The 24,093-nt window shown below is 48.7% G+C and overlaps 1 protein-coding gene across 1 annotated transcript in view; it reads right to left on the bottom strand.

Moving 5' to 3' along the window:
• The window catches only part of Myo7b (myosin VIIB), a 74,979-nt gene that overhangs the window by 14,425 nt on the left and 36,461 nt on the right, over positions 1 to 24,093 (bottom strand). The window contains exons 15-29 of the mRNA XM_075969063.1: positions 22,408 to 22,571; positions 21,518 to 21,655; positions 18,088 to 18,240; positions 17,472 to 17,570; positions 16,427 to 16,521; positions 14,583 to 14,667; positions 12,860 to 13,024; positions 9,784 to 9,954; positions 9,461 to 9,670; positions 9,142 to 9,306; positions 6,013 to 6,140; positions 3,490 to 3,616; positions 2,773 to 2,892; positions 1,581 to 1,754; positions 535 to 762 (exon numbers count right to left, since the gene is read on the bottom strand). Coding sequence (XP_075825178.1) covers positions 535 to 762; positions 1,581 to 1,754; positions 2,773 to 2,892; positions 3,490 to 3,616; positions 6,013 to 6,140; positions 9,142 to 9,306; positions 9,461 to 9,670; positions 9,784 to 9,954; positions 12,860 to 13,024; positions 14,583 to 14,667; positions 16,427 to 16,521; positions 17,472 to 17,570; positions 18,088 to 18,240; positions 21,518 to 21,655; positions 22,408 to 22,571 — 2,222 coding nt within the window. The remainder of the gene's footprint in view (positions 1 to 534; positions 763 to 1,580; positions 1,755 to 2,772; positions 2,893 to 3,489; positions 3,617 to 6,012; positions 6,141 to 9,141; positions 9,307 to 9,460; positions 9,671 to 9,783; positions 9,955 to 12,859; positions 13,025 to 14,582; positions 14,668 to 16,426; positions 16,522 to 17,471; positions 17,571 to 18,087; positions 18,241 to 21,517; positions 21,656 to 22,407; positions 22,572 to 24,093) is intronic.

Genomic DNA, 24,093 nt, shown 5'->3' with positions numbered 1-24,093 from the left:
TTCTCCAGCCCCCCTCCCCAGAGCTTAGTATAGATCTCATGTATCTCAGGCTGGCCTCAAACTCCCTATGTAGCCCAGGATAACCTTGAACTCCTGCTCTTCTTGCCTTCACCCTCCAGTTGCGGGGATTACAGGTGTTCACTACCAGGCTCAGTTTATGTGGGGCGAGGGACCAATCTACCAACTGAGTTACAGCCTCAGGTCTGAGGCCCACATTCCTGATCCCCAGGACCTGGTGGAGCAGCTGCTGTGAGAGGCAGATAGGGACGCCTTCCCTGCCCAATGCTGTGGGTGCCTAGGATCCCAGATGCCCAAACAAACCTTCAGCCGACTGGAAGAAGACACAGGCCAGGCGTGCGGGGAGATGGCTGTGCCCAGTTTAGGTCCCACACCCGACCCTTGTCTCTACCTCCTCATCCCTCTGCCTCCTATTTGCCGCATTCTTTATTACTTCCGTTGTCTCTGGGTCCCTCTGCTATGGAGCATCCCGATGGCCACAGGCTAGGAATAGGGCTACTTTTCAGGGCTCCTCACCTTCTCAAAAGTATACTCGCCAGACCACACTCCATGGAGGACTTGGGAGTAAATGAGTTCAGTGCTCACAGGGTCCTCCCGGGAGTCATGCCAGGGGCTGAAGAACTCCTTCCGGAAGTAGATGCGCCAGGGGGACTGGCACTGGCTCTCTCCCCTCTCCCGGGCCAGTTGTTCACACTGGGCCACGGCATCCATCACATGGTCACTGGCATTGCCCAAGGACCAGAACTGAGGCCAGAATTGGGGGGCAAGAGAGGTTAACAGCTAGTATGGGCCAAGACCCATGGAGACACCTGCCCTTAACACTGTGGAAGACAGAGACTGTGATGCCGTGTCAGCCAAGAAGCCACTCCTGAGTCCACCCGGACACCCAAGCTTCTTTCCTTTTTTCCCTTTTTGTATGTACATGTATATATGTGTGCATCTGCATGCTTGAGGAGGTCATGGGTGGGTGGCAAGTCTTCCTTAATCGATCTCCATCTTAGTTTTTGAGATAAGATCTCTCACAGAACCTAGGGCAAGTATTGCAGCAAATGCCATCCTGTTCAGATTATTTACGTGGTTCTGGGGGATTGAACTCAGATCCTCATGTTTCCTGCCCACGCTTTACCTACTGAACTGACTCCTCAGCCCTCAGAAGGTGTCTTTATAAGGATCATAGTCTGTCCATCGCTCCCAAAAACTCTCCCAACGGAGGTAGAGTTAGACTCGCCTGGGCAAGAGTTAGTGCTCCTGAGTTTGGGGGTGAGGTGGGGAAGGCTCATGTCTGGCCCTGTCTGGATAAAGATGCAACTGTTGGCCTATGAATATGCAGGCAGAAGGACTGGACATCTCGTATGAGGCGTTTCTGATATGTGTATATATGTGCGTGTGTACACATGAATGTCTGTACACACATGTGTAAGGATGTGCATGCCCATGAGTGTGTGTATGATAGCTGAGGACCCAGCTAGGGCAGGTTAATGAGGTACAGACTTGAGCTTCAGGGTTCTCTGGCTCTGGTGTATATGGAAGGCTGGGTGTAGGCTAAGACCCCCAGTTGATACCTTGTTGTACACAGCGACCTGGAGGGAGAAGCCCAGCTGGTCCTTGAGGCCCTGTTTCTGAGCGATGTGCTGGCAGACTTCTTGGGATGTGGAGGCAGAATCCACAGAGACAGTCAGGCTCCCTCCAGCTGCAAGGATGACCTGGATCGGGATGTGCTTCTTGGACTTGACGGCCTGGGGACAGACAGATGATGCCTGTTGTCCTAGGTCCCAGATCTGCCAGCTCTAGAGGCTCTCCATCCCTAAGCTTGCTTGTCCCTTTGAAGTCCTGAGGGTGAGGTCCTCAGAATACCAGGGTCTGGCTGAGACTTGGCACCCTGTCCAATGGTCTGTGTTGCCCACTCGTAGCTGGTGAGTCGTGGACTTTTGATACATAGCAGTCTCTGTATCCCTGGGGTACAGCCTGCAGGCCATAACTGGCCACACTCAGATGAAAACCCAGGGTGCTGAGGTTGACTCAGTCAACGGTTTGAGCCCTTGAGTCCTAAGCACAGCGCTGTGGGGATGTGACTGGCTTCACGGTCATCAACAGTTCAGGGCAAATGGGAGGAAGCCTGAAATGCGGCCAGAGGAGGCCTGCAGTCTCCATGTGGGGCAGCACAGGGCACTGCGTGAGTCAGAGTGCTCCTCTCCTGGTTGTCTGGAGTAACTGAGGACTTGGGAACTCGCAGGGTCTGAGACCCAGCAGGGAGAGGTGGTGCCAGCTCCCGACAAATAGAGCTACAAAAGCAGCCGACTTGCAGGGCCATGACCTTCTGGAAGCTAAGAGCAATTTGTTTGTGCTCCTCACGGAGAACAGTAGCTGCATCTTCCGTCCAGGTAGGCAGGAGACAGGAAGAAAACAGGAAGGCAGACTGAAGATATGCTGCGCTAAGTACCAGGGGTGGCCCAGAAGGTGCAACAGAGGGACCAATGAGATGGCCCAGCAAGTAAAGGTACTTTTTGACAAGTCTGGTGGCCTGAGTTTAGTTCCTGGTACCCACACGGTAAGAGAGAGACGACTCCAGCAAGCTCTTCTTTGACCTCTATATGCAGGTGTGTGTGTACACATGCGCGCACCGACATACATACACACATACACACACAAATAAGTGAATAATTTTGTTTTAAAAAGAAGACACCATAGAGAAGGTGGAAGGAGCCAAGGATAAGGGTGTCCTACCCTATACTGCCCATCCCTGTCAGCACCTACCTGCAACTCCAGCCAGGTGGGGGGTTCTGAGCGCACCCCATTGGAGAAGGTACGCTGTAGGCGCTCGGCACAGAAGGGCCCATAGCTGGCTGGCCCTTGACTAATAAAATTCAGCAGATACTAGTGGTGAGAAAATGGCGGGAAGAAGAAGACATTTAGAATGGAGGTGCCTTCTATTTTCTACCCAAGTCAACTTAAAACTCTTCATTGCTGGAGGTATAGCTCAGTTGATATCACTTGCCCAGCACAGAAAAAGCCCTGGGTTCTAGTCACACTAGGATAGACCCTAACTGTACATCAGTAAGTTCAACCCCTTGTGGGATAGTTATGTCTGCTTCTCTTGCATCTACCTCTGCAGGGCCGGTACAGACATACATCATTTGCCTGTTTATGTGGTGCTGGGGATTGGATCCAGGGCTTCATGCATGCTTGGCAAGCATGCTACCAATTGAGTTACACCCCCAGTCCATCTCCAACTTAGTCTTGAAGACTGTTTCTGTGCAGGCAGTGGCCCTGCAGTCCTGGATAGGAGCTTGAAGGAGCCAAGTAAAGCATCCTCCCAGATGTGAAAATGGAGGCCAAGAATAGTGTAGTATTGCTGCTAACTTGTTAGCTGTGATTTCTGGTCTTGTCCCAGGGTTCAGGGGACTCAGAGCCTGTCCTTGCTGTAGACTGCCCCTCCCAAGTCCGGTCCCACCCCAGCTCAGCTTTCTTCACCTTCATGAACCTCTCCGAGGGAGGAAAGCAGCCCAGACAGAGGCTGAGCAGAATCCAGCCCCGGGCCACGCTGCTTGTCTTGTGGTTCCCAGAGAGCTGCTTGCAGATCTGGCAGTAAATTTCATCTCTGAAAGACACAGACCACAGGGTCTGAGAGAGGAGCACAACGGGGCTCTCAGGCACATGGCAATGGAGGATCCCACCTTTCCCAGTCTTAGCACAGCCTAGGAAAGTGCCCATCACCGTATGTCTTCCAGGTGCCCTCTTCCAGCTCCCCCTTCCTAGTTAATCAGGGTGTTGCCTTCATTCCTCTTTCCAAGATATCCCCTCCTTTGGGTCTTTGCTCCCCTTACCCCCTCTGCCAATGGTGGCCTCCTTTGCACTTGCTGCTGTCCTTGGTCCTCTCCCTGGTTCATGTATAAGCCAACTTGCTTCCCTCAACCTCAGTTACTTCAAATGACTTTCCTTCTCCTCTGCCTTAAGTGGCTATGCCATACTCTGGAGATGGTCACCTCCTCCAGCAGTGAGAAAAGAGGGGATGTGGTGTCTACTTTTGAGTGTCAATTTACTAGAAATTCCATGATGGGTCTGGAGAGATGGCTCAGAGGTTAAGAGTACTGCCTGCTCTTCCAGAGGTCCTGAGTTCAATTCCCAGCAACCACATGGTGGCTCATAACCATCTGTAATGAAATCTGGTGCCCTCTTCTGGGCAGAACACTGTGTACATAATAAATAAATAACTCTTTTAAAACAAATACCTAGGATGAAATTTCTCCATTTTTTTAAAAATGTAGGCACTTAGTCCTATGAGCTTGCCTCTTCAATTTGCCCCATAAATATGGGTATGTTATATATTTATTTTAATTGAATTCTAGAAAAATCTAATTCCCTTCTTCCATTTTTGTCTTGACTCAATTTTCATTCAGTGGCAAGTTGTGTGCTCTCTTTCTTGTCTACTGTTGATTTCTAGCGTCTACACATCTGATGGTGGGCTAGTATCTAAAATGTATAAAGAACTAAAAAACCAGGACCTCAAGAAAACAAACAACCCAATTAAAAATGGGGTACAGATCTAAACAGAGAATTCTCAAAAGAGGAAATATAAATGATCTAGGATAAATTAAAGAAATGTTCAGCATCCTTACTGATCATGGAAATGCACATCAAAACTCCTCTGAGATTCCATCTCACACCAGTTGGCATGGCTAAGATCAATAAAACAAATGACAGCTTATGCTGGGGAGGATGTGGGGTAAGGGGACACTCATCCATTGCTGGTGAGAGTACAAACTTGTACAGCCACTATGGACATCAGTGTGGCAGTTCCTCAGGAAGCTGAGAATAGGTCTAATTCAAGATGCAACTGTACCACTCTTGGACATACACCCAAAAGGATGCTTCATCCCACTACAGAGACACTTGCTCAACCTTGTTCATTGCTGCCCCTTTTCATAAAAGCCAGAAATTGAAAACGACCTAGATGTCCATCAACAGAAGAATAGATAAAGAAAATGTGGCACATTTAAACTGACTATCACTCAGCTGTTAAAAAGAATTATGAAATCTGAAGGTAAATGGATGGAAGTAGAAAAAAGTTATCCTGAGTGAGGTAATGAATTACACATGCAGTATATATAAGCACATATATTTTAACATATATGATATAATGAAGAACTTTCTCCTTTACAGGGTCCTGTACTAAAGCCTGTGCTAGAATAAAGACCCAGAGCCAGACTAATCCCATAAATGGACCTGTCTTAAAACTGTCTGACCAAAATAAATAAAAATAATTGTGTTGGGGAAAAATAACTGTAAAAACAGTTACTACATTCTGCAGGCATCTTTATTGCGGAGACCAAGGTTTATAGGAGGAATCATATTAAAATTCAATCTTGTTAAAAAAAAATCTTTCAATAAAAAATTAATAGGCTCTCTATACTAAACCTCTCTCCAGCAAAAAACAGAAACAAAAAGCAAGAACTGGGTTTGGCCAGTGGTCCTCCTACTCCTCTCTTGTGCACAGGAATGTGTGGGTGTGTCTATGTATGTGATCTTGTAGACATTTTCCTTGGTTGCTCTCCACACTACTCACTTATGTTTTGAGGCAGGGTCTCTTGACCTGGAACTCACTGGTTTGGCTGGATTCTTTGGCCTGCAAGTCCCAGAGATCCCCCTGTCCTTACTTCCCCAGCACAGGGATTACAAGTTCACACTACTTTTCTGACTTCCTTTGTGTGTGTGTGTATCATGTGGGCTCTGGGGATCAAACTCAGGTCATCATGCGTGTCTGGCAAACATTTTGCCAACCAAACCATCAACCATCTCACAACTTTCTTAACAAGTCAGGAAGAGAGCCCTGGGTGGCTCTGTCATCTACTATGCCAAGGTCTTACCTAGAAGAGGCCCAGACCAGAGAGTAGGAGAAGAGCTGGTACCTCAAGGAAGATAATAAGATGATGCCACCGTGGACTAAGTGCCAATGATGTGGCCTGATGTCCTGATCAGAAGCCAGGGTAGACTGACCTGAGTCCGGGACGCATGATGGCATAGCCCACAATGAAGTGCACCTTCTCCAGGTTAGACATGGGTCTTTCTGAGACAGGGACATCAGAATTGAATGCCTCTTCACCAGGATTCAGTTTTCTGGCCACCTAGAATTCACGGACAGTTGTTAGCACAGCTGTGACCTTCCTAGAACCCCGCACCAATCCGATACCGAGCCAAGACAGACAAATCTAGCTGCGCTCATTGGGCCAGTGATCCATGAAGACCACTTCGGCTTTATGAGGAGATATCACAGAACTCTTGGTCTCAGCTGCTTATTCTCTGTGGAAGTGGACAGGGCACCAAAGGAGTGTTAGTGCTCGCGGGGTTGACCATGTAGCCACCAGGGCTAGGGCATTTGTCTTTGACACTCAGCCACTTTCTGGCTCAATTTACAAAGCAATAGCACAGGTTGGGACAGAGGGTGCATCTTGCCACCATGACATCTCTGTGAGAATTTGCTGCCCAGATTAGAGCTTGGTAAGAGATTGAGCTTGGGTTGAGGTCAAGTCAGGGCCAGGTACAAGTTCTGTCTGGGTAAAGCTGGTTTGGGATACAGGAACTAAGTGTGAAACGTTGGCTTGGAGAATGGGCAGGGCTTGCTTGGCCTATGGAACAAATGTGTGTGAAAGAAAACTGAGACCCGACCCTAGGAAGTCAGTTCAGTGTCTCTATGTCCACCCTTTAGAGGACAGATTGTCTTCTGGAGTCCCTGGGAAGGCTATCTGCCTCCGATGTGATCTCCTGACATCCCCATTCTGGCTATGCCCCTGCCTCACAAAGTGTGTGACTTCCAAGATTAGACACTACGTCTTTCTTGGATCACTCAGTGTGAAGAAAAACCATGTTGTGGGGATTCTTAGCTAGCTCAGGACAGGCACCATAGAGCTGGGACCCATGTACCATTCCATGATCTTGGGAGTGGACTCGGGTCAATCCTACAGATTATTCGGTGAAAGTTGACAGTTTGGCAGCATCTTTGAGACACTCTGATTCAAAACCATCCAAGCCACTCCCATCTCTCAGAAAGAACCAGTCTGCCCTGTCTTAAGCTGCTGTGCTTCAGGGTGACCTATTACGCAGCAACCACTACCTAACACACTGGGTGGAGCTCATGCCTCTGGAGATCAGGAAGCCTCACTGACCCTGGGTCGTCCACATAGTCAGGGCTGTGGAGGCTTTTAGACTCCTCTGTGGTTAGTCGGAACGTGGGGCCTCATGTTTCAGTGACCTGGGGTGTGGAGCCCTCCTGGACTTCTGCAGTGGCTCCCTGCCTACTATCGCTGCTGCTTAAGTAATTCCTTTTGATTTTCGTTAATTCATTGCATGAAACTGGAAGAGGCCTTGGCCAAAAGATATTGTGAATTATTTTTTTTAATATTTATTTATTATGTATACAATATTCTGTCTGTGTGTATGTCTGCAGGCCAGAAGAGGGCATCAGACATCATTACAGATGGTTGTGAGCCACCATGTGGTTGCTGGGAATTGAACTTAGGACCTTTGGAAGAGCAGGCAATGCTCTTAACCACTGAGCCATCTCTCCAGCCCTTGTGAATTATTTTTAACCTGTCTGTATGTAAACATCTGTATAGGCATTCGCGTGTGTGGGGGTGAGGGCACAGGTGAACATGCACATGTATGTGAGTGTAGATAGAGGCCAGAGATCAGTATCAGTGATCTTCTTCAATGATTTCACAATATAATTTTTAAATATTTTTATGTGTGGTGCCCAAAGAGGTCAGAAGAAGGCATTGGATTCCACGGAGCTGGACTTAGAAGTGGTTATAAATACTGGGTGCTCGGAAGCAAACTCTGGAAGAGCAACAAGGGCTCTTAACTGATGAGCCCTCTCTCTAGCCCCTCCACTTTCTTTTTCAGTTGGGGTGTTTTATCCAACTTAGAGCTCACTGATTTGGCGGGGCTGGCTGGGTTGGCTGACCAGTAAGATCCAGAAATCTTCTTACCCTGCCAGTGCCAAGGTCATGAGCACACAGCTTTTTAAAGAAAAGCTTTTATGAATTACTTTTAGATATGTGTGTCTGTGGGTATACAGACGAATGAAGATGAGGACAGAGGCATTGGGTCCCCTGCAACTGGAGTTACAGATGTTGGTGGGCTGCTTGATATGGGTGCCGGGAATTGAACTTGTGTGCTCTGGAGGAGCAGTACAGGCTCTTAACAGCTCAGCATGCCTAGCCCATACCAGGGCTGGGGTTCAATCTCAGGCACAGGAAGGAATAAGAAAGAAACTCGCTCTCTGAGTCAGCATAGTGGGTTGAAAACCAGCTCCCACATATGTGTTCACCCTGATTGATAAACATAATAATCGATACTTTATAGGACTGGCATACCTGGGGATTAAATGAAGAAAAGTAACAGCTATCTAGTGGGCTGTCATTCAGTAGTAGCATCTGCTTTTTGTTTTGTTTTGATGTGTGTGTGCGCACGCATGCGTACGTACAGATGTGTGCACAGCCAGCGTACGTGTGAAAGTCAGGTGACAGCCTCAGGCATCAGTCCTCACTGTCTTTTTTGATATGGGGCATCATCATCACTGTACACACTAAGGCTTTGGGGGTCTTCTGACTGCTTCCCATTTCCTCAGGGGAGTGCTAGGCTTAGATGCTCAAGCTACTGTGCCTCTGGCTTGGTTTGGGGGGCGGGATTTGATTTTCATGGCAAATGCTCTCATCCACTGAGTCAGCTCCCCGGCCCTATTTCTTTTCCTTCTCCGTATCCACCTCGCTATATAGCCAAGGATGACCCTGAAATCCTGACCCTCCTGCGTCTTGGACTTGAGCGCTGGAATAACAAGTATGTTCCTACCTTCTCTAGGGATCAAGTTCAGGGTTTTGTTCATGCTAGGCAAGCACTCTACCAACTGAGTCATAGCCCCAGCCTCAAAAATCTGTTGTTGCTTTTAAATGTTAATTAGTCGAAGCTAATAGTGGGAGTTTAGAAGCCCCTCTCCATTCACGACTGCAACATCCCAACTGTCCTGGTGCCGCTCTTGACTGGTGCCTTCCCAGACACAGTCATGTCTGAGGACTAGGCTTCTGCCCAGCTTCCCGAGTTCTTCTCCTGTCTGCTGTCCTCACCGCATACCTGTGCGTGTCCATTGTGCTGTGGGCCCTGAGTGCCACTGTCCTTGTTCAGCCTGTTATGTGTTTGCCGTGTCACCGAGTCACTCAGGCTGTTCCTGGTGTAGAGCACTGGTTCCGGAAGGTCCCCCATGAACCTCAGGATGATGGGCCACACAGCTAGAGCCGCCTGGAGAATGAGACAGGAGGCCTGGTTGATTCCAGCACTGGAGTCCATGTGACCTGGGCCCTTTTCTTACTTCCTCTGGACCACAGCTCAGACTTTGGGCTCTGGGGTTGGGGAGCAGGGCTGTGCTACACAGAAACCAGTGAACAGCTGGTACCAGGTGGTCAGATTCGTTTTCATGGTAGAGCAGTGGGTACTTGAGCAGCTTCTGGATGTGGGTATGGTTGGCTGATTTCTGGAAGTAAGTCACGGCAAACTTGGGGAAGGTATACTCAGCCAAATCGTCCCTATCTTCCTCAGGCATCTCCGTCATGGGCACTGCATCCAGATCAACTTCAGGCAGTTTCTGAGTCTTTACTTCCAGATCCTGGGAAGGCCAAACAGGGAGGACATGGGCCAAGCTTTCAGCCAATGGAGTGCATGCAACAAGTCCCAGTTAGCCCGAGAAGGGTCCTCCCGTCCCTGCTTGGACTGTCTTACCTCAAAGCCTGTCGGAGCTGGGCCCTCCTGGCCTCCAATCATGGCTGGGAGGAAGCCGAACACTTTCTCCACCATCTCTGTGTCGGTGACTGTGTCATAGATGGACTTTCGCTTCCTGTCAGGGACAGCACCTTGACCCTTTGGTTTGCTAGCCAGAATGACCCGAGGTTCCTGTATACACCCCATAGAGAGAAGGTTACTTACAGGCAGGGCTCACCTCCAGGACCCAACATTGCCTACCATCACAGGGCAGAGCACCCCAGAAGCCTAGCAACCCTTATCTTGCCATCATTTGTCCAAATAAAGATGTTTCCCCTAAAATAATAATAATTTTGTGTACATGGCCTGTGTGCACAAGTGTCTTTCTCAGTTGCTCTCCATTTTTTTGAGACATATTTTTTAAATTCATTTTACACACCAACCACAGTTCCCCCTTCCTCCTCTTTTCCCATGGGACAGAACTTCTTATTAAGCCTGGAGCTCATCAGTTTGGTGAAACGGGCTGGCTATCCAGCCCAAGGGAGGCCCCTGCCTCTGCCTCCTCGGAGCTGGGGTTGCGGGTGAATGTCACCATCGCTGGATTTTTTCATGCATGTTGGGGATTCAAACTCAGGTCCTTACATCAGACACTTTACCAACTGAGCCATTCACTTTGCCCAATCATAAAATTTAACATCTAGAATGAGTAGAGATGATTCATCAGGCCTCTTCGTTTCTAGCAATTATCAGGGAGGAGAGTTTCATCACTGAGGCACTTCACAAGCTTCAGGAACCCAAATGCCTGAGGATCTTTCCTCTCACACGGCCTGCTTGCTTTCCCAGTATGTTGTGCAGAAGGACCCATGTGTGTCTGTGGAGACGAAGCCCATGTTATCCCATCCCTTTGCTGCATCATATTTGGCAATGAGCCGGAAATAAAGAATGAGGTTGACGAGATTGGCTCTTAGATACATCATGGATGTGGTAAGATCCTGCATAGTGGGATTTTAAAATGCAGCTTGTTCTCTCCTCTCTCTCTCTCTCTCTCTCTCTCTCTCTGTGTGTGTGTGTGTGTGTGTGTGTAGACCAGAGAACAACCTTGCGTTGTGCCTCAGGAGTTGTCTATATTGTAAGCTTTTTGTTTTGTGAGACAGGATTTTTCATTGACAGCTCACCCGGAGGGCTAGGCTGGTTGACCAGTGACCTCGAGGGATCTGTCTGTCTTCATGTACCCAGTGTTAGGATTACAGGTGCATACCACCATATCTATGTTTCTCATGTAGGTTCTGGGATCCAGCTCAGGTCCTCAGCTTAGTGAGACAAGGACTGTAGCAACTGAGCTCTCTCCCTAGCCCCGCCCCCTCGAATATGGGGGGTTACCTTGATGCTAATCGACTGCTCCCCATCCTCTCAATCTCCTACAGGCTGGATGATGAGTCTTGTGTTTTCCTGCCTCCTGAACAGTTTGTTCTTCTTAGCGAGACAGCGCCTCTCACAGCAGATCTGGCCTAGATTCCCTGCACCTTTAAGGGGACTGATCATCCCTGATTAGAAGTCATCCCAAGCCCAAAGGGCTAAGATGCTCCACTTCCACGTTCCAGACACAAGGCTGTCTTGCTCATCTGATTCCTATTTCATGTTATACCTACAAGTCCCCTGGGTGTGACTGGGTATTCCTTCCCAGAGGCCATTATGAGCTACACGAGAAGGGAATCTAGTCTGCGCTTCCTATTTTGAGTGTATGTGTGTGTGTGTGTGTGTGTGGTGCACGCGTGCAGGCACATGTTCATTTGGGTAGATGAGGGTGCAATTATATGAAGGTCAGAGGTCAATCTCAGATCATTCATAAGGCACCATTCCCCTTGTTTTGTGACACAATCTTTTTCTATGCTAGTCTGGCTGACAATCAAGCCCCAGGAATCCACTGTCTCTATACTGGTATTACAAACACATACCACCACACCTGCCCTTTTCACATGGGGTCTGGGGATCGATTTGAGGAACTCATGCATGTGAGGTGTGATAGTTAGTTTTGATTGTTAATGTGACACACTCTAGAATCACTTTGAAAGGGCGTCTCAATGAGTGTTGATGTATAGGCGTGTCTATGGGGGACCATCTTGGGTACATTAATTGAGGCGGAAAAACCACTCCGCCATGGGTGATATCATGCCGTGGGCAACTGATCCCGGATTATCTGAGTGGAGCAAGGGGCTTAGCATTAGCACACATACATTAACTTTCATTGGCCTCTGCTCTCGGCTGGTTGTAAGATGGCTAGCTGCTTCAACCTCTTGCAACCTTGACTCTCACAAATAAACCCTCTCCTTTAAATTGCTTTTGTGAGGGTATTTGTCACAGCAGCAGGAAACATAGTAAGTCGTTTACTGTGGTGGTTTGAATGAAAATATACCACAGAGGCCCTTAGGGAGGGGCACTTTTAGGGTGAGTGGCCTTGTCGGAGCAGGTGTGGCTTGTTGGAGGAAGTGCATCATGGTGGGGGGCAGCCTTTGAGGTTTTAGAAGCTCAAGCCAGACCTAGAGGCTCACTCTCTCTTCCTGATGCCTGCCAACCCATGGCGCCTCTTCACAGCAATATAAAACCCTAACTAATGGCCGGGCGGTGGTGGCGCACGCCCTTAATCCCAGCACTCGGGAGGCAGAGGCAGGCGGATCTCTGTGAGTTCGAGGCCAGCCTGGTCTACAAGAGCTAGTTCCAGGACAGGAACCAAAAGCTACGGAGAAACCCTGTCTCGAAAAATCAAAAAAAAAAAAAAAAAAACAACCCCTAACTAAGACATTTGCCAGTCGAGCTACCTTCCCAGACATTGTGCACTATCTAAATTACAGCCCCAACAGCATCTCCTAATTTGCTTCATGGATTTTGGCTGTGTTTTGAGTAACTTGTGTAGATTTAAACGTCTTTGTCTGAGAATGTTGGGTATTCTAAAGTACTTCTCATAAGTACTCTTAATTGAGACTCATCAATTTTCCTATTGGCCCCAGACAGCCCTACCTCCCTTGCACACCAAGTAACCACCTACAACGGGTTTCTGTTGCCGGCAGCTCCACCGGGCAGCCAGGTCTCTGGCATGTACCTGTTTGGTCGCCGCCGCCTTCCTCTTGGCCTGGAATTGCTGTCGCACCAGGTAGCCCCTGCAATGGGCCTGCAGCTGCACTATCCTCTGTCGCATGGTCTGGAACTGTCTCATCAGCTGGTGGCTCCGGGCAATGGCCTGCAGACGCTTAAACCCCACTAGGATCTGTGGGAACAGAAGGTAGTTAGATTGACTGCAAGACACTTTCCCGAGAGAGCAGAGAGTGGCTCTCCCGGGAGATCCTTGGTATGATTTAGTCACCCATTCTTTTTCCTACGGTGCTGGTATTACGAGCATCCGTACAGGCCAATGTGCATGAGCCCATTAATTCCTTGTAAACCAGAGCAGAGCCTATCAGTCAAATAAGTGCTTGATGAGCACCCGGCAAACAGCATATGTGATGGTTTATAATGACTGTGAACTTGGCCGGGATCTAGAATCACCTTGGAGACAAAGCTCTGGGCTTGTCTGTGAAGGGTTTTCAAGATAAGGTTAATTGAGGTAAGTAGATCTACCCTAAGCATGGACAGCACCGTTTTATGGGCGGGTTTCTGCATCGTATATAAAGGAGACGCCTAGCTGAGTGTAGGAACTCCTTGCTCGCTGCTTTCTGACTGCGGATGCAATGCAGCTTAGCAGCCTTGTGTTTCTGCTGCCGTGATCTCCTTATCATAATGGACTGCTGTATCCTCCTGAACTGTGAGCCCAGACAAGCCCTTCCCTCCTTAAGTTGCTTTAGTCAGGCATTTTGTTGCTGCAGCAAGGGAAGTAGCCAACGCCACGCAAATAGGGGACCGGCATGGGCTGCACAGCAGCCAGCAGGTTCATCACAGTGCTGGACCGTGAGCTCCTGTGGAGTCCTCGTAGGCGGGGTCGGTATCTTTAAAATGGGAGAGTAAGAAAATCATGAACACTCAGTCTATACCAGGCCACAGAGGTCCCTGGGTCTACAGAATGAGCCTGTTGACTGATCAAAGACCGACTTAGGCCCAGCCTCAGGGTGTGAAAGTCACAGGAACTCCTAGATGCCGGATAGACCCACTCATGAGAAAATCTAGTTAGGTAAACCCTCTGTGCTTGAATTCCTTTACTTACAGAGTGATTACTATTAAATAAAACAGTGCACTCACTACAACAGGTCTCCATGTGGCTCCTCCTTTCTTGTCAGCTACCACTACTTTTGAGCGCAGAGCTGAAATTCAGGGCCTGTTGCTGATGTAACCCTTTTAAGCTGCAGTTATAGTCACAGTCATGACAGGAACAAAGGGTCAAGTGAGGCCCAAGAGAGTGCAGTGACAGCCTCTCTGATTCATAGAGAACAACGTCTCTATCTGGGGCCTGTGGTGGGAAGTAAAATGAGGAAGCAATGCTTGCAAATTAAGATCCATCCGGCTGCTTAGTCTATTGACTCCGTGTTGGGAGAAGAGAAGCCATCAACACAGTCCAGCTCTGGGGGATGCCCAGAATTCTGGAGGGGAACATCGATCCCCACCCCCAACACAGGGCTGGAGATCATGCAAAGAAAAGAAAAAAATCTGTATTCTATATCAACTCGCAATGGAATGCTTCCTGCCTGGAGCTATAATTCAGAGAAACAATCGTGAATGATGTGTCTTTCATGGGTCTGTTTTCTGCTGCCCCTCCCCTGAAGGCCCATCTTCCCAGGCACTCTCTCTCTCTCTCTCTCTCTCTCTCTCTCTCTCTCTCTCTCTCTCTCTCTCACCAGCTCGAAATTCTTTCTTTGGCAGTGGCCTCGCCATGTTGCCTGGAGGGTCACAGCCGCCTGTCTCTGCCTCAGGAACTCCTTCCTGGAGAGAAAATGCAAATTAGAAATGCTAAATAACTCTCCTCCTAGGTCCTGGAGGGGTGTGGAAACACAGCGATCCGTGTGGAAACGAAGGTGGGTAATAAAATATCATGGAGGAAGGGAACTGTATGGCGCAAACTCGGATGCCTTGCAAGACCTAAAGATGTGCATGCAGGTTAGAATCATGGGATTTACTAATAACAACCCGCATCTCTGGGCTAAGGATATAGCTCAGCGAGAGAACATTTGTCTAGTATAAGGTCTTAGATTCAGCCCTCAGCATCACAAGCAAAAAACCTCAGGTAAAACAGACAAAACTAAAGCGAGACAAAAACTCTCCTTACATTTGAATGATGATAAACCAGTTTTTAAAAAATAATCAAGAAATCCCTTCTCATCCCTTCATATTCCACCAAGATACACGAAGGAACAGAATCAATGGCCACTTTTTCACTTTTTTTTTTCTGTTTTCATGTGTATGTGTGTTGTATGTGCGCATGTGTTCTTGCATGTGTGTAGGCGTATATGCTTGTGTATGTGGAGGCCTGAGGATGATATAAAATTATCCTCAGTCCTTCTACCTTTCCATTCCTTGAGTCTCCCATGCAAACCCAGAGCTCACTGATATGACTAGCTAAGCAGCCGGTTTGGGCTGAAGATCCCACCTCCACCTTCTAAAGCTGAACCAATGGGAAGACGGCACACCCATCTGACATTCACATTGTGTCCTAGAATGCTTTATCTATCAATTTGACACAGTCCAGAGTCATCTGAGAAGGGAGCTTCAAATTCCTGCCAGTCCCTCAGCCCAGGACTGGGACAGAATCTGGAAGCAGGGTTACAGAGAGCAAAGACCTCTCAAGTGAGCTTGGCCCACATAGACCTTTTATTTCATACTCAATTGTGTTTTCTTGCCACTTTTAATACTTTTGCAGGTGAGTTTCTTAGGTTTAGAATAGTATATCCCAGTCATATTAAAAACCATACAGAGAACTTCAATATAGATTATTCCTGGGTCCCCTATAGAACAGTTATATCAGTGTTTGCTTTTGTCTAGTGTATACACAGAGAGGGAGAGAAAGACAGGCATAGAGACAGACACACAGACACAGAATGAGTCAGTCAACCCTCTAATTGTATATACCTATGTATACACATGCACACAAAGTCAGCCTTCTAATTGTGTATACCTGTGCATACACACACACACACACACACACACACACACACACACACCACTGTAATTAAAAACAAACCCTTAGTGGATGGACCAAGTAGCAGAACGGAGAGAGCAGAGATGAATCAGTAAGCTTGAAGGTAGAACAAAAGATTTTTTTCAATCTGCAGGACAGAGAGGAAATGGGCTGAAGAAGGTGAGCAGGGCCGCAGGGACCAAAGGGATTATGATAAAGGAGCTAAGACCGAGAAGTTAGGAAGGAAGAGATCACTTTACTGGCAGAGATAGCTTCATCAACAAAGTGCTTGCCTTGTAAACTTGAGAACCTGCACTTGTACCTGTGTGTGTGTGCGCGCGCGCGTCTGTGTGTGTGCAAGATGTATATTGACTGACTGTCTGAACTGAGGAGATTTTGTGCCTCAGTCTCCCAGGCTTGCCCGAGGGACACATGTGCTTGCCTGCCCTCCAGGTTAAGGGGGTGAGGTGCACATAGGTTACTTGGTGGGCCTGGGATCTCCAAATAGCTGTAGAATACTTCGTGCCCAGATCAAGTCAAACTTGGGATGGTTTATGGGACAGGCACCTGTATTTGTGTCCCCGAAGGACTCTCTGGATGCAGGTCGCTGCTCCGTCCAGGGCCTGGCTCCTCTGAATCTCCAGCATTGTGTCCTGATGATCCTGAGGGTGGGTGAGATCACATCATGTTGGTACCCCTCCCTCGCCCCTCTACCTCTGCTTGGTCAAGTCTTGGTCTCCAGGGTCAGTTATGTCCCAGACTCTCCTACAAGGACCGGCAAAGGAAGGACCCTGATATGGATCAGAATGAAGCTGCAGCTACAGCTCACCCTAGCACCAAACTTACTTTAACGTCTTGTTTTACACTTTCAATCTATCAGTCTTCATTTCCCAAAGTCACTCACAATTTGCATTGGACTATATAGCACACCTGAGCTTATTTTTGTGTGAAAATAGTTCCCAACGCCCATGAGAAGAGATCACGGGAGCCAGCATGAGATGATGTTCTTATCGATTGGGGGTTGTCCTTTCCTGCCTCTCACCCCTCCTAATTCCCAGGCCTGATATGGGAAGCACAGGCCTGCCATGGTAGCCCCAGGAAGGCAGGGATTGTCTTTACTTTACAGAGAGCAGTGGTTCTGTGGCTGGTGGAGAGATATTGGTGGCTCAACCGTTCTCCCTTCCCCCTCCCTCCCTCCCTGTTTCTCATCCTCCTTCCCACCTCATTCTCCCTCCCCATCTCCTTCTTCTATTTAGCATCAGGAGGATTGAGTCTCTCATGTGCCCTGGTGAGCTTAAAGACATAGACCTGGACCAGATCTTGGGCATGAACGCAGGGAGCCAGGGGTGACACTATTACCACCTTTACCCTGTGCTGCTCTGTGTGGCTTTTCGTGGCTATTTCACCTTCCTGGACGGTTCCCTTGGGACTGTCTCTCTGTTACCCTGTCTCTCTACTACGTCCTTCCTGTCTAGATTCCAGATCCCCATTATGGGACCAACAATGTGTGAAACAATGGCTAGAAGAACCCATAGCCCAGCTGGGGACAGGGCAGGCAGGGTGGAATACTCCCTCCCCTCCCTATGGTTTCCAGGAGGCCATGGAGTCTCACCTTCAGGAAGATTTTGGTCTTTCCCACTTTCCAGTCTTTGTCTGTCCCCAGGCACAGGTCAGCAATGCGCAAGGTCATTTGGCGGTGTTTGTCTTGAAACTGTTGAGAAAAACCAGGGGTGGTCAGGGACTCTGGAGAGGGGTGAGGGTCTCCTCCAGGGTCATGCAGGCTTCCCAGCAAGGGCTGTCTGACTATACTCAGGCGTTTGCCTACACTCCAGGTTAAGGGAATGAGGGACATATAGGATACTTGGGGGGCCTGGGGCCTCCACGTAGCTGGAGAACCCTTAGCCTCAGACCAATCCAGATGTTAGGATGGCCGCAGGCTGCAGAAGAATGGCAGAACATTCTATCCCACAGATCTTCCTAGCCACCCCTCGGATACTGGACCTGGTGGTCTCAGGAGAGCAGAGTAAACCCACAGACATCTAAAAGGAATACACACAGCCACCAGCATCAACCAGAAGCCTATGAGCCAGGCACGTTGCCTGCGAAGATAGAGTAGGGGACCACAGGAAGGACAGCTGGGGTTGGCCCTCCAGGGAGGTCCAGGAGATCAGGAAGGTGGCGAGGACTCAGTGGGAGGCACAAGGTTCTACCAGCTCGGAGACACACACCTGCTTGCGCTCAGGGCTGGACAGCAGCATGTGGAACCTCTGGGAGAACTCTTCAAAAGTGTAGCGGATGGGAAAACCCGACTTGCGGATTTGCACCGTCTCCATCATGCCGGAATAGCGCAGCTGCTGAATGCACAGCTCTCGGTCAAACAGCTGTGGGCAGAGAAGGCTGGGCTGAGGAGCCAAGGACCCCACCCTCCCAAACCACTGACTGTCGCTACTGCCAGAGGTGGGGGGTCAGCTTTCCGAGGGATCTGTCCAGTCATCCTCCAAAGGCCCTTTTCTCCTCCAGTTGCTTTTGGTCATGGAGTTTCATCACAGCAGTAGAAACTCTATCTAAGTGTCTGATGGACAGCACCAGAAGTTGTCCTTTGACCTCTACCTACATCACACACCCACGGGAGGAGTCATTTGCATATGCCCTCCCTTAGAAATGCAAAGTCTCTATCTATTCAGCAACCTGGAGGCCGCCCTGAGAAAGGCAGCATCGTGCCTCGCCTCCTCAGTGGAAGGGAGAGTGAATCTACTTAGAGGCAGAGGCTCTTTTGGTTCAGTCTTGTCCTCTCTTCCTCATCTGGATGGAGGGAGAGGGAGCTAATGTCGGGGGTCAGCGTGACTGACAGGAATCCGGTGTGGCGTTTAGCTTCCCTCATCTCCAGGACTCCAGAGGGTACTCTCAACCTGAAGTTTTAGGGGAGATGACTCCCTTTAAATAGATTAGCCCATGGGAGGTTGGCGAAAGTCACCGTGGTTAGCCCTGGGTGAACAGCCAGTTGTTACTAACTGAGTGTGTCCTGAGAGCCTGTAGTTTCTATTTAAATCTCCACAACAGCGTACGTGACAGGCATGATTGGTGCTGGCTCAAAGATGAGATGCCTGAAGGGCGGGGCCGTACTCTTCAGTGGCTGGGCCTGTCTGCTCCTCGGCCTGGGCCTCTCCTGACAACTCACAGCAGGCAGCCACTGCCACTGAGATGAATTCTGGTCAGAGGCACCAGAGAATGGGAGCCTCAGCCTACCTGCAGGACCTCTTTGCCAGCAGGAAAAAGAAGAGTTGCCTATGCTGCTGGTGGTGGTGCACACCTTTAATCCCAGCACTTGGGAGGCAGAGGCAGGCGGATGTCTGTGAGTTCAAGTTCAGCCTGATCTACAGAGCTAGTCTCAGAACACCTATGAGGCTGCACAAAGAAACTGTCTCAAAAAAAAAAAAAAACAAAACAAAACAAGGAGTAGCTGTTGTCTATAGCAACTGTCTGAAATGAAAAATGAAATGTATGCCTGGCAATGCTGAAGCATGCATGGGCAGCCCGTATATGGTGGTTCTGTTGAACTTGTCCATATTGGGTTCCATGGTCTAAGTGGATGAGAATGACTGACTAGGTCTCTTCCCCTAGCAGTTGTCTATCCTAGTATAATTGGCCCCCATAAGCTCATAGGGAGTGACATTATTGGGAGGTGTGGCCTTGCTGGAGGAAGTATGTCACTGTGGGAGTGAGCTTTGAGGTCTCCTATGTTCAAGATACCACCCAGTGTTTCAGACCACTTCCTATTGCCGGTGCAAGATGTAGGACTCTCAACTCCCTCTCCAGTACCATGTCGGCCTGCCCACTGCCACGCCCCACCATGATGGCAATGGACTGATCTTTGACCTGTAAGCCACCACAATGACATGTTTTCTTTTATCAGAGTTGCCGTGGTCACGGTGTCTCATCACAGCAGTAGAAACCCTAAGACAACTAGCTTTTATAAAACAGCCTCGATACATACAATTGTGTTCTATTTAAAAGGTATTTAATTTTAATGTACTATTTATTCATTAGACTTACATTACACTTATTTATTGTGTGTGTACATGAGTGTCACGTGTGTCAAGGTGCATGTGTGACAGAGCGTGTATGTGGAGGTGAGAGGACAACTTGCGGAAGCTGGTTCTCTACTTCTGTCATGTGGGTCCTGGCACCAAACTCCAGACATCTGGCTTGGCAGCAAGTTCCTGTACCCATTGAGCCACTTGTTAGCCCAAATGTAATTTTCTTTTGGGGCTGGAGATGGCTCAGCTGGTAAGATACTTTCTAGGGAAGTATGACAACCTGCCTTTTGAGCCACTGAGCCCACATTAAATGCCACCTCACCACCATCACCAAACCTAGGCATGTTCCAACAATACAAGTGAAGGGAGGAGGAGGTAAGCAGGGGCCAGGAGGGTTAGCTGGTTTAGCTAAATCCGCAAGCTCCGGGTTCATTGAGACACCTGTCTCAACAAATACAGTGGAGGGGCCGGAGAGATGGCTCAGCAAATAAGACACATATGTTCCTGCTAAGACCTAAGTTTAGTTCCAGTGTTCATGTCCAGGAGGCTCACAATGACCTGCAATTCCAGCTACAGGGACTCTGGTGCTCTTGTTTGGCCTCCATAAGCAATTGCACTCACGTGCACATGTGCCTACGTAGACACACATGTATACACATACTTTTTTTTAAAAGGGGGTAGTTCTTGGAGAGATTGCTCACTAGTTAAGAACACTGACTGCTCTTCTAGAAGACCTGGGTTCACATTCCAGCACCCATATTATGGCTCACACTGTCCATAACTCCAGTTCTAGGGGAGCTCCAGTTCTAGTTCCACTCTGGCCTCGATGGGCACCAGGCACATGCATGGTGCTTGTATACATCCAGGCCAAATATCTACACCTATAAAATAAAATAATTTAAAAACTATGTAACTTGGAGAGCAATGAAAAAGATACCAAATATCAAACGCTATCCTCCATCACACATATGTGCACCCCCAATACACACATGCATACATATGCTAACATGTATACACAAATATCATATTATTCCCCTATGACACAGTTTTTAGTTATTTTATCTTTGCATATCCTATTTCCTGGTTTGGGGAGTCCCTGTGCTTGCAGCCTTTTGGGGAGCAGGTTCTTTAAGTCAGGGAATCATGGAGTCCACCTTGTCCCTACCACATGGATGAGTCACCCGTGTAAGAATGTGAGGCCAAGCTCTGACCAACAAGAGCACAGCATGGCACCCTGGAGTTCTAGACTTCCCACTAGATGTGCTTGCTTGTTGGAGCTTGCCACTGCTGATCACCCACCTGCAGAGTTTTGCCTCCCAAAGATACTTTGGGCCATGTGGGCATTCTTGTGACCACAGCTTCATTGCTAACTGCCTCTAGACAAGAGTAAGTCTGACTTCATGGAAGATAAGAAAAACGAGGCTCAGAGCCTGGCCAAGCATACACAGCAGATGACGGGAGGGCTAAAAAGCTAGGGCGCGAGTGAGCTGAAGCCGTGCAGGTCACTGAGCTGTGACCCGGGGACGGTGGACAGCTACAACTTTGGCCATGCCCTGGACGTCAAACTCAGCCCCTCGGTGCTGCACCCCATTCGGGCACACCCCCAGTCTCTCCTAGTTACCAGCGGCTTCTTGTACTCATTGGGTTTGATGCAGCGGATGAAGTAGGGCTGGCAGTTGGTCAGGATTCTCATCAGCTGATCCAGGGACTGCTTGAACTGGCCTGCGAGGGTGAGTGGGCGCTTGACGGAGTCTGACGGCTGCAAAGAGAAAGCAAGGGTCACAAGGGCAGGGAAGTTATGCCCAGGGAACTGGGGACCATGCCACAGCAAGGGCTGTCACCCAGGACAAATGCACACATTTCTTCCATTGTCCCTTCCCATGCCTTCTTTCCCTTTCTTTTCCACTTCCTTCTCTCCTTCTGTCCTGTCTTCTTTCCTTTCTTTCCTCTTCTTCATTTATTCCCTTTCTTTTTTCCTGCATACATGTCTGTGTGAGGGTATCGGATCCTCTGGAACTGGAGTTACAGACAGTGAGCTGCCATGTGGCTGCTGGCAATTAAACCCAGGTCCTCCGAAAGAACAGCCAGTGCTCGTAACTGTTGAGCCATCCCTCCCGCTCAATTCCCTCTCTTCCTCCTTCCCTCTGTATTTCTCTCCTTCCCTCTTTCCTTTTCCTTCCTCTCCTTTCCCTCCTTCCTTCTCTCTCTCTTTCCTTTGTTCCCTTCTTCTCTCCTCTTCTCTCCTTCACTTCAGCACAAGCCACGTTGGGTACCAGATGCACACTGGGGATGCTGCACTCTGGGGATGCTGCACACTGGGGATGTCACATGCTGGAATGATGCACGCTGGGATGCTACACACTGAGGATGCTGCACTCTGGGATGCTGCACACTGGGGATGTTGTATGCTGGGGATGTCGCACGCAAGGGACTCCTAGTGAATAAAGGCTCTCCCTGGTCCTATCTGTCTGGGACAGTGCCTTGGAGTGAGGGTGGCAGGTAGTAGCTCACCTTGAAGAACTGGTTTCCTGCCTTCAACTGGCGAATAGTGCCATGGCCCATCTTTGTTTGTGATGACTCCAGGTTGAATATCTCCTTCAGGAACTTGTTTTTGGAGGACTGAACCAGGTTGAGAATGTCTATGCTTAGCACATCTCGGTTCTTCTCCAGAAAGCCTGTGCAGAGAGCAGGGCTACCCTTCAGACCAATAGAGCCATCTCTCCCATCCCTTGAGTAAGGTGAGAATGCCTCGGGGACTCTAGAATGTTCCCCCGAAGCACTGTCTATCTTCCACTCAGAACTTCTGTCTCCACCAGCACCGTCCCTTCTGACCTCTGAACTCTCAGATCCCTGTATCCCATTCCCGTTCACTACTGTGGTCTAAATGAATACAATTATTCTGCTTCTGAGGTCTTGGGCATTCTGCAAAGGTTGGCGTTTTCCCAAAGGGAACACTTAGCATTCAGAAACGGGGGAGGATAGTGTTCTGGGCTGAACTGTATCTGTCCTTGCTTCCAGTACTTCTGGACTCAGTATGGACCACCTGTTTGAAGAGAAGGCTTTGTCTGCATGCAAATGTGCGTGTTTGTGTCGGTTTGGTACCCATATGTACCATGTATACACATACATGTCAGAGAGCATGTATGTGGAGGTCAGTTGTTCACAGTTTTTTAAAGCCAGAGTCCCTCATTAGCCTGGAATTCATCAAATAGGCTAAGCTGCTCTCCAGAGAGCCCAGGGGTCTGTCTCCCCAGTGCTGGGGTTACAGGCAGCATACTGTGTCCAGATTTTTTCTTTTTTCTTGTCATGACTTTTCTTGTCATGGATTGCACCCAGTCATCATGCTTGCACAGAAAGCACTACTGACTGAGGTGAAATGATGAGGGTAAAATCAGGTTATGAGGGTAGACCTTGACCCAGTATGGCCAGTGTCATTAAACTCTGAGAGAGAACCACGTGAGGTCACAGGGAGAGGTGGTTGCCTATGAGCCATGAATCATATGAGGTCATGGGTATAACACGGCAGCCCAAAGGAAAGCAATACACTTCAGCATTTGTGTTTATTGCTTTATGTCTTTTGAGACTAGGTGGCATATAGCCCAGGCTGGCTTCAGACTTGCTTTGTAGCTGAGGATGATCTTGAATGTCTAGCCCTCCTGCTTTCATGACCTGACTGCTGGGATTCCAGGCATGTGCCACTGTGCCTGTTTACATGGTGCTGGGGAGCAAATGGTGGGGCTTAATGCCAGCTAGGCAAGATTTGGAGCTAAATACCCAGCCCTGCTTTTGCTTTTTAAAATGTGTGTGAGGTGTGTGTGTGTGTGTGTGAGAGAGAGAGAGAGAGAGAGAGAGAGAAAGAGAGAGAGAGAGAGAGAGAGAGAGAGAGAGAGAGAGAGAGAGAGAGAGAGAGAGAGAGTATGGACATGAGCACGCCATGGTGCCTGTGTGGAGATCACAGGACTCCCCTTCTGTCTTGTTTGAAGCTAAATCTCTTGCTATTCACACTGTATACACAAGGCTGTTGGCCCTTGAGCTTCCAGGGATCCCCCTGTCTCTGTGTCCCATTTCAGCACAGCAGTGCTAAGACTACTATGGATGGGAGATGTGTCTGATCACAGAAGTGTATGGTTTTCATGGATTCTGGGTATTCTGAATTAGGTTCTTGTGCTTGGAGAAAAAAGTTTCCTGAATCTTAGC

The sequence above is a fragment of the Microtus pennsylvanicus genome, chromosome 4 (assembly GCF_037038515.1).
Source record: "Microtus pennsylvanicus isolate mMicPen1 chromosome 4, mMicPen1.hap1, whole genome shotgun sequence".
NCBI classification, from domain to species: Eukaryota; Metazoa; Chordata; class Mammalia; order Rodentia; family Cricetidae; genus Microtus; species Microtus pennsylvanicus.
The sequence above is the reverse complement of the archived record's forward strand: the minus strand, read 5'-3'. Positions and strand labels throughout refer to the sequence as shown.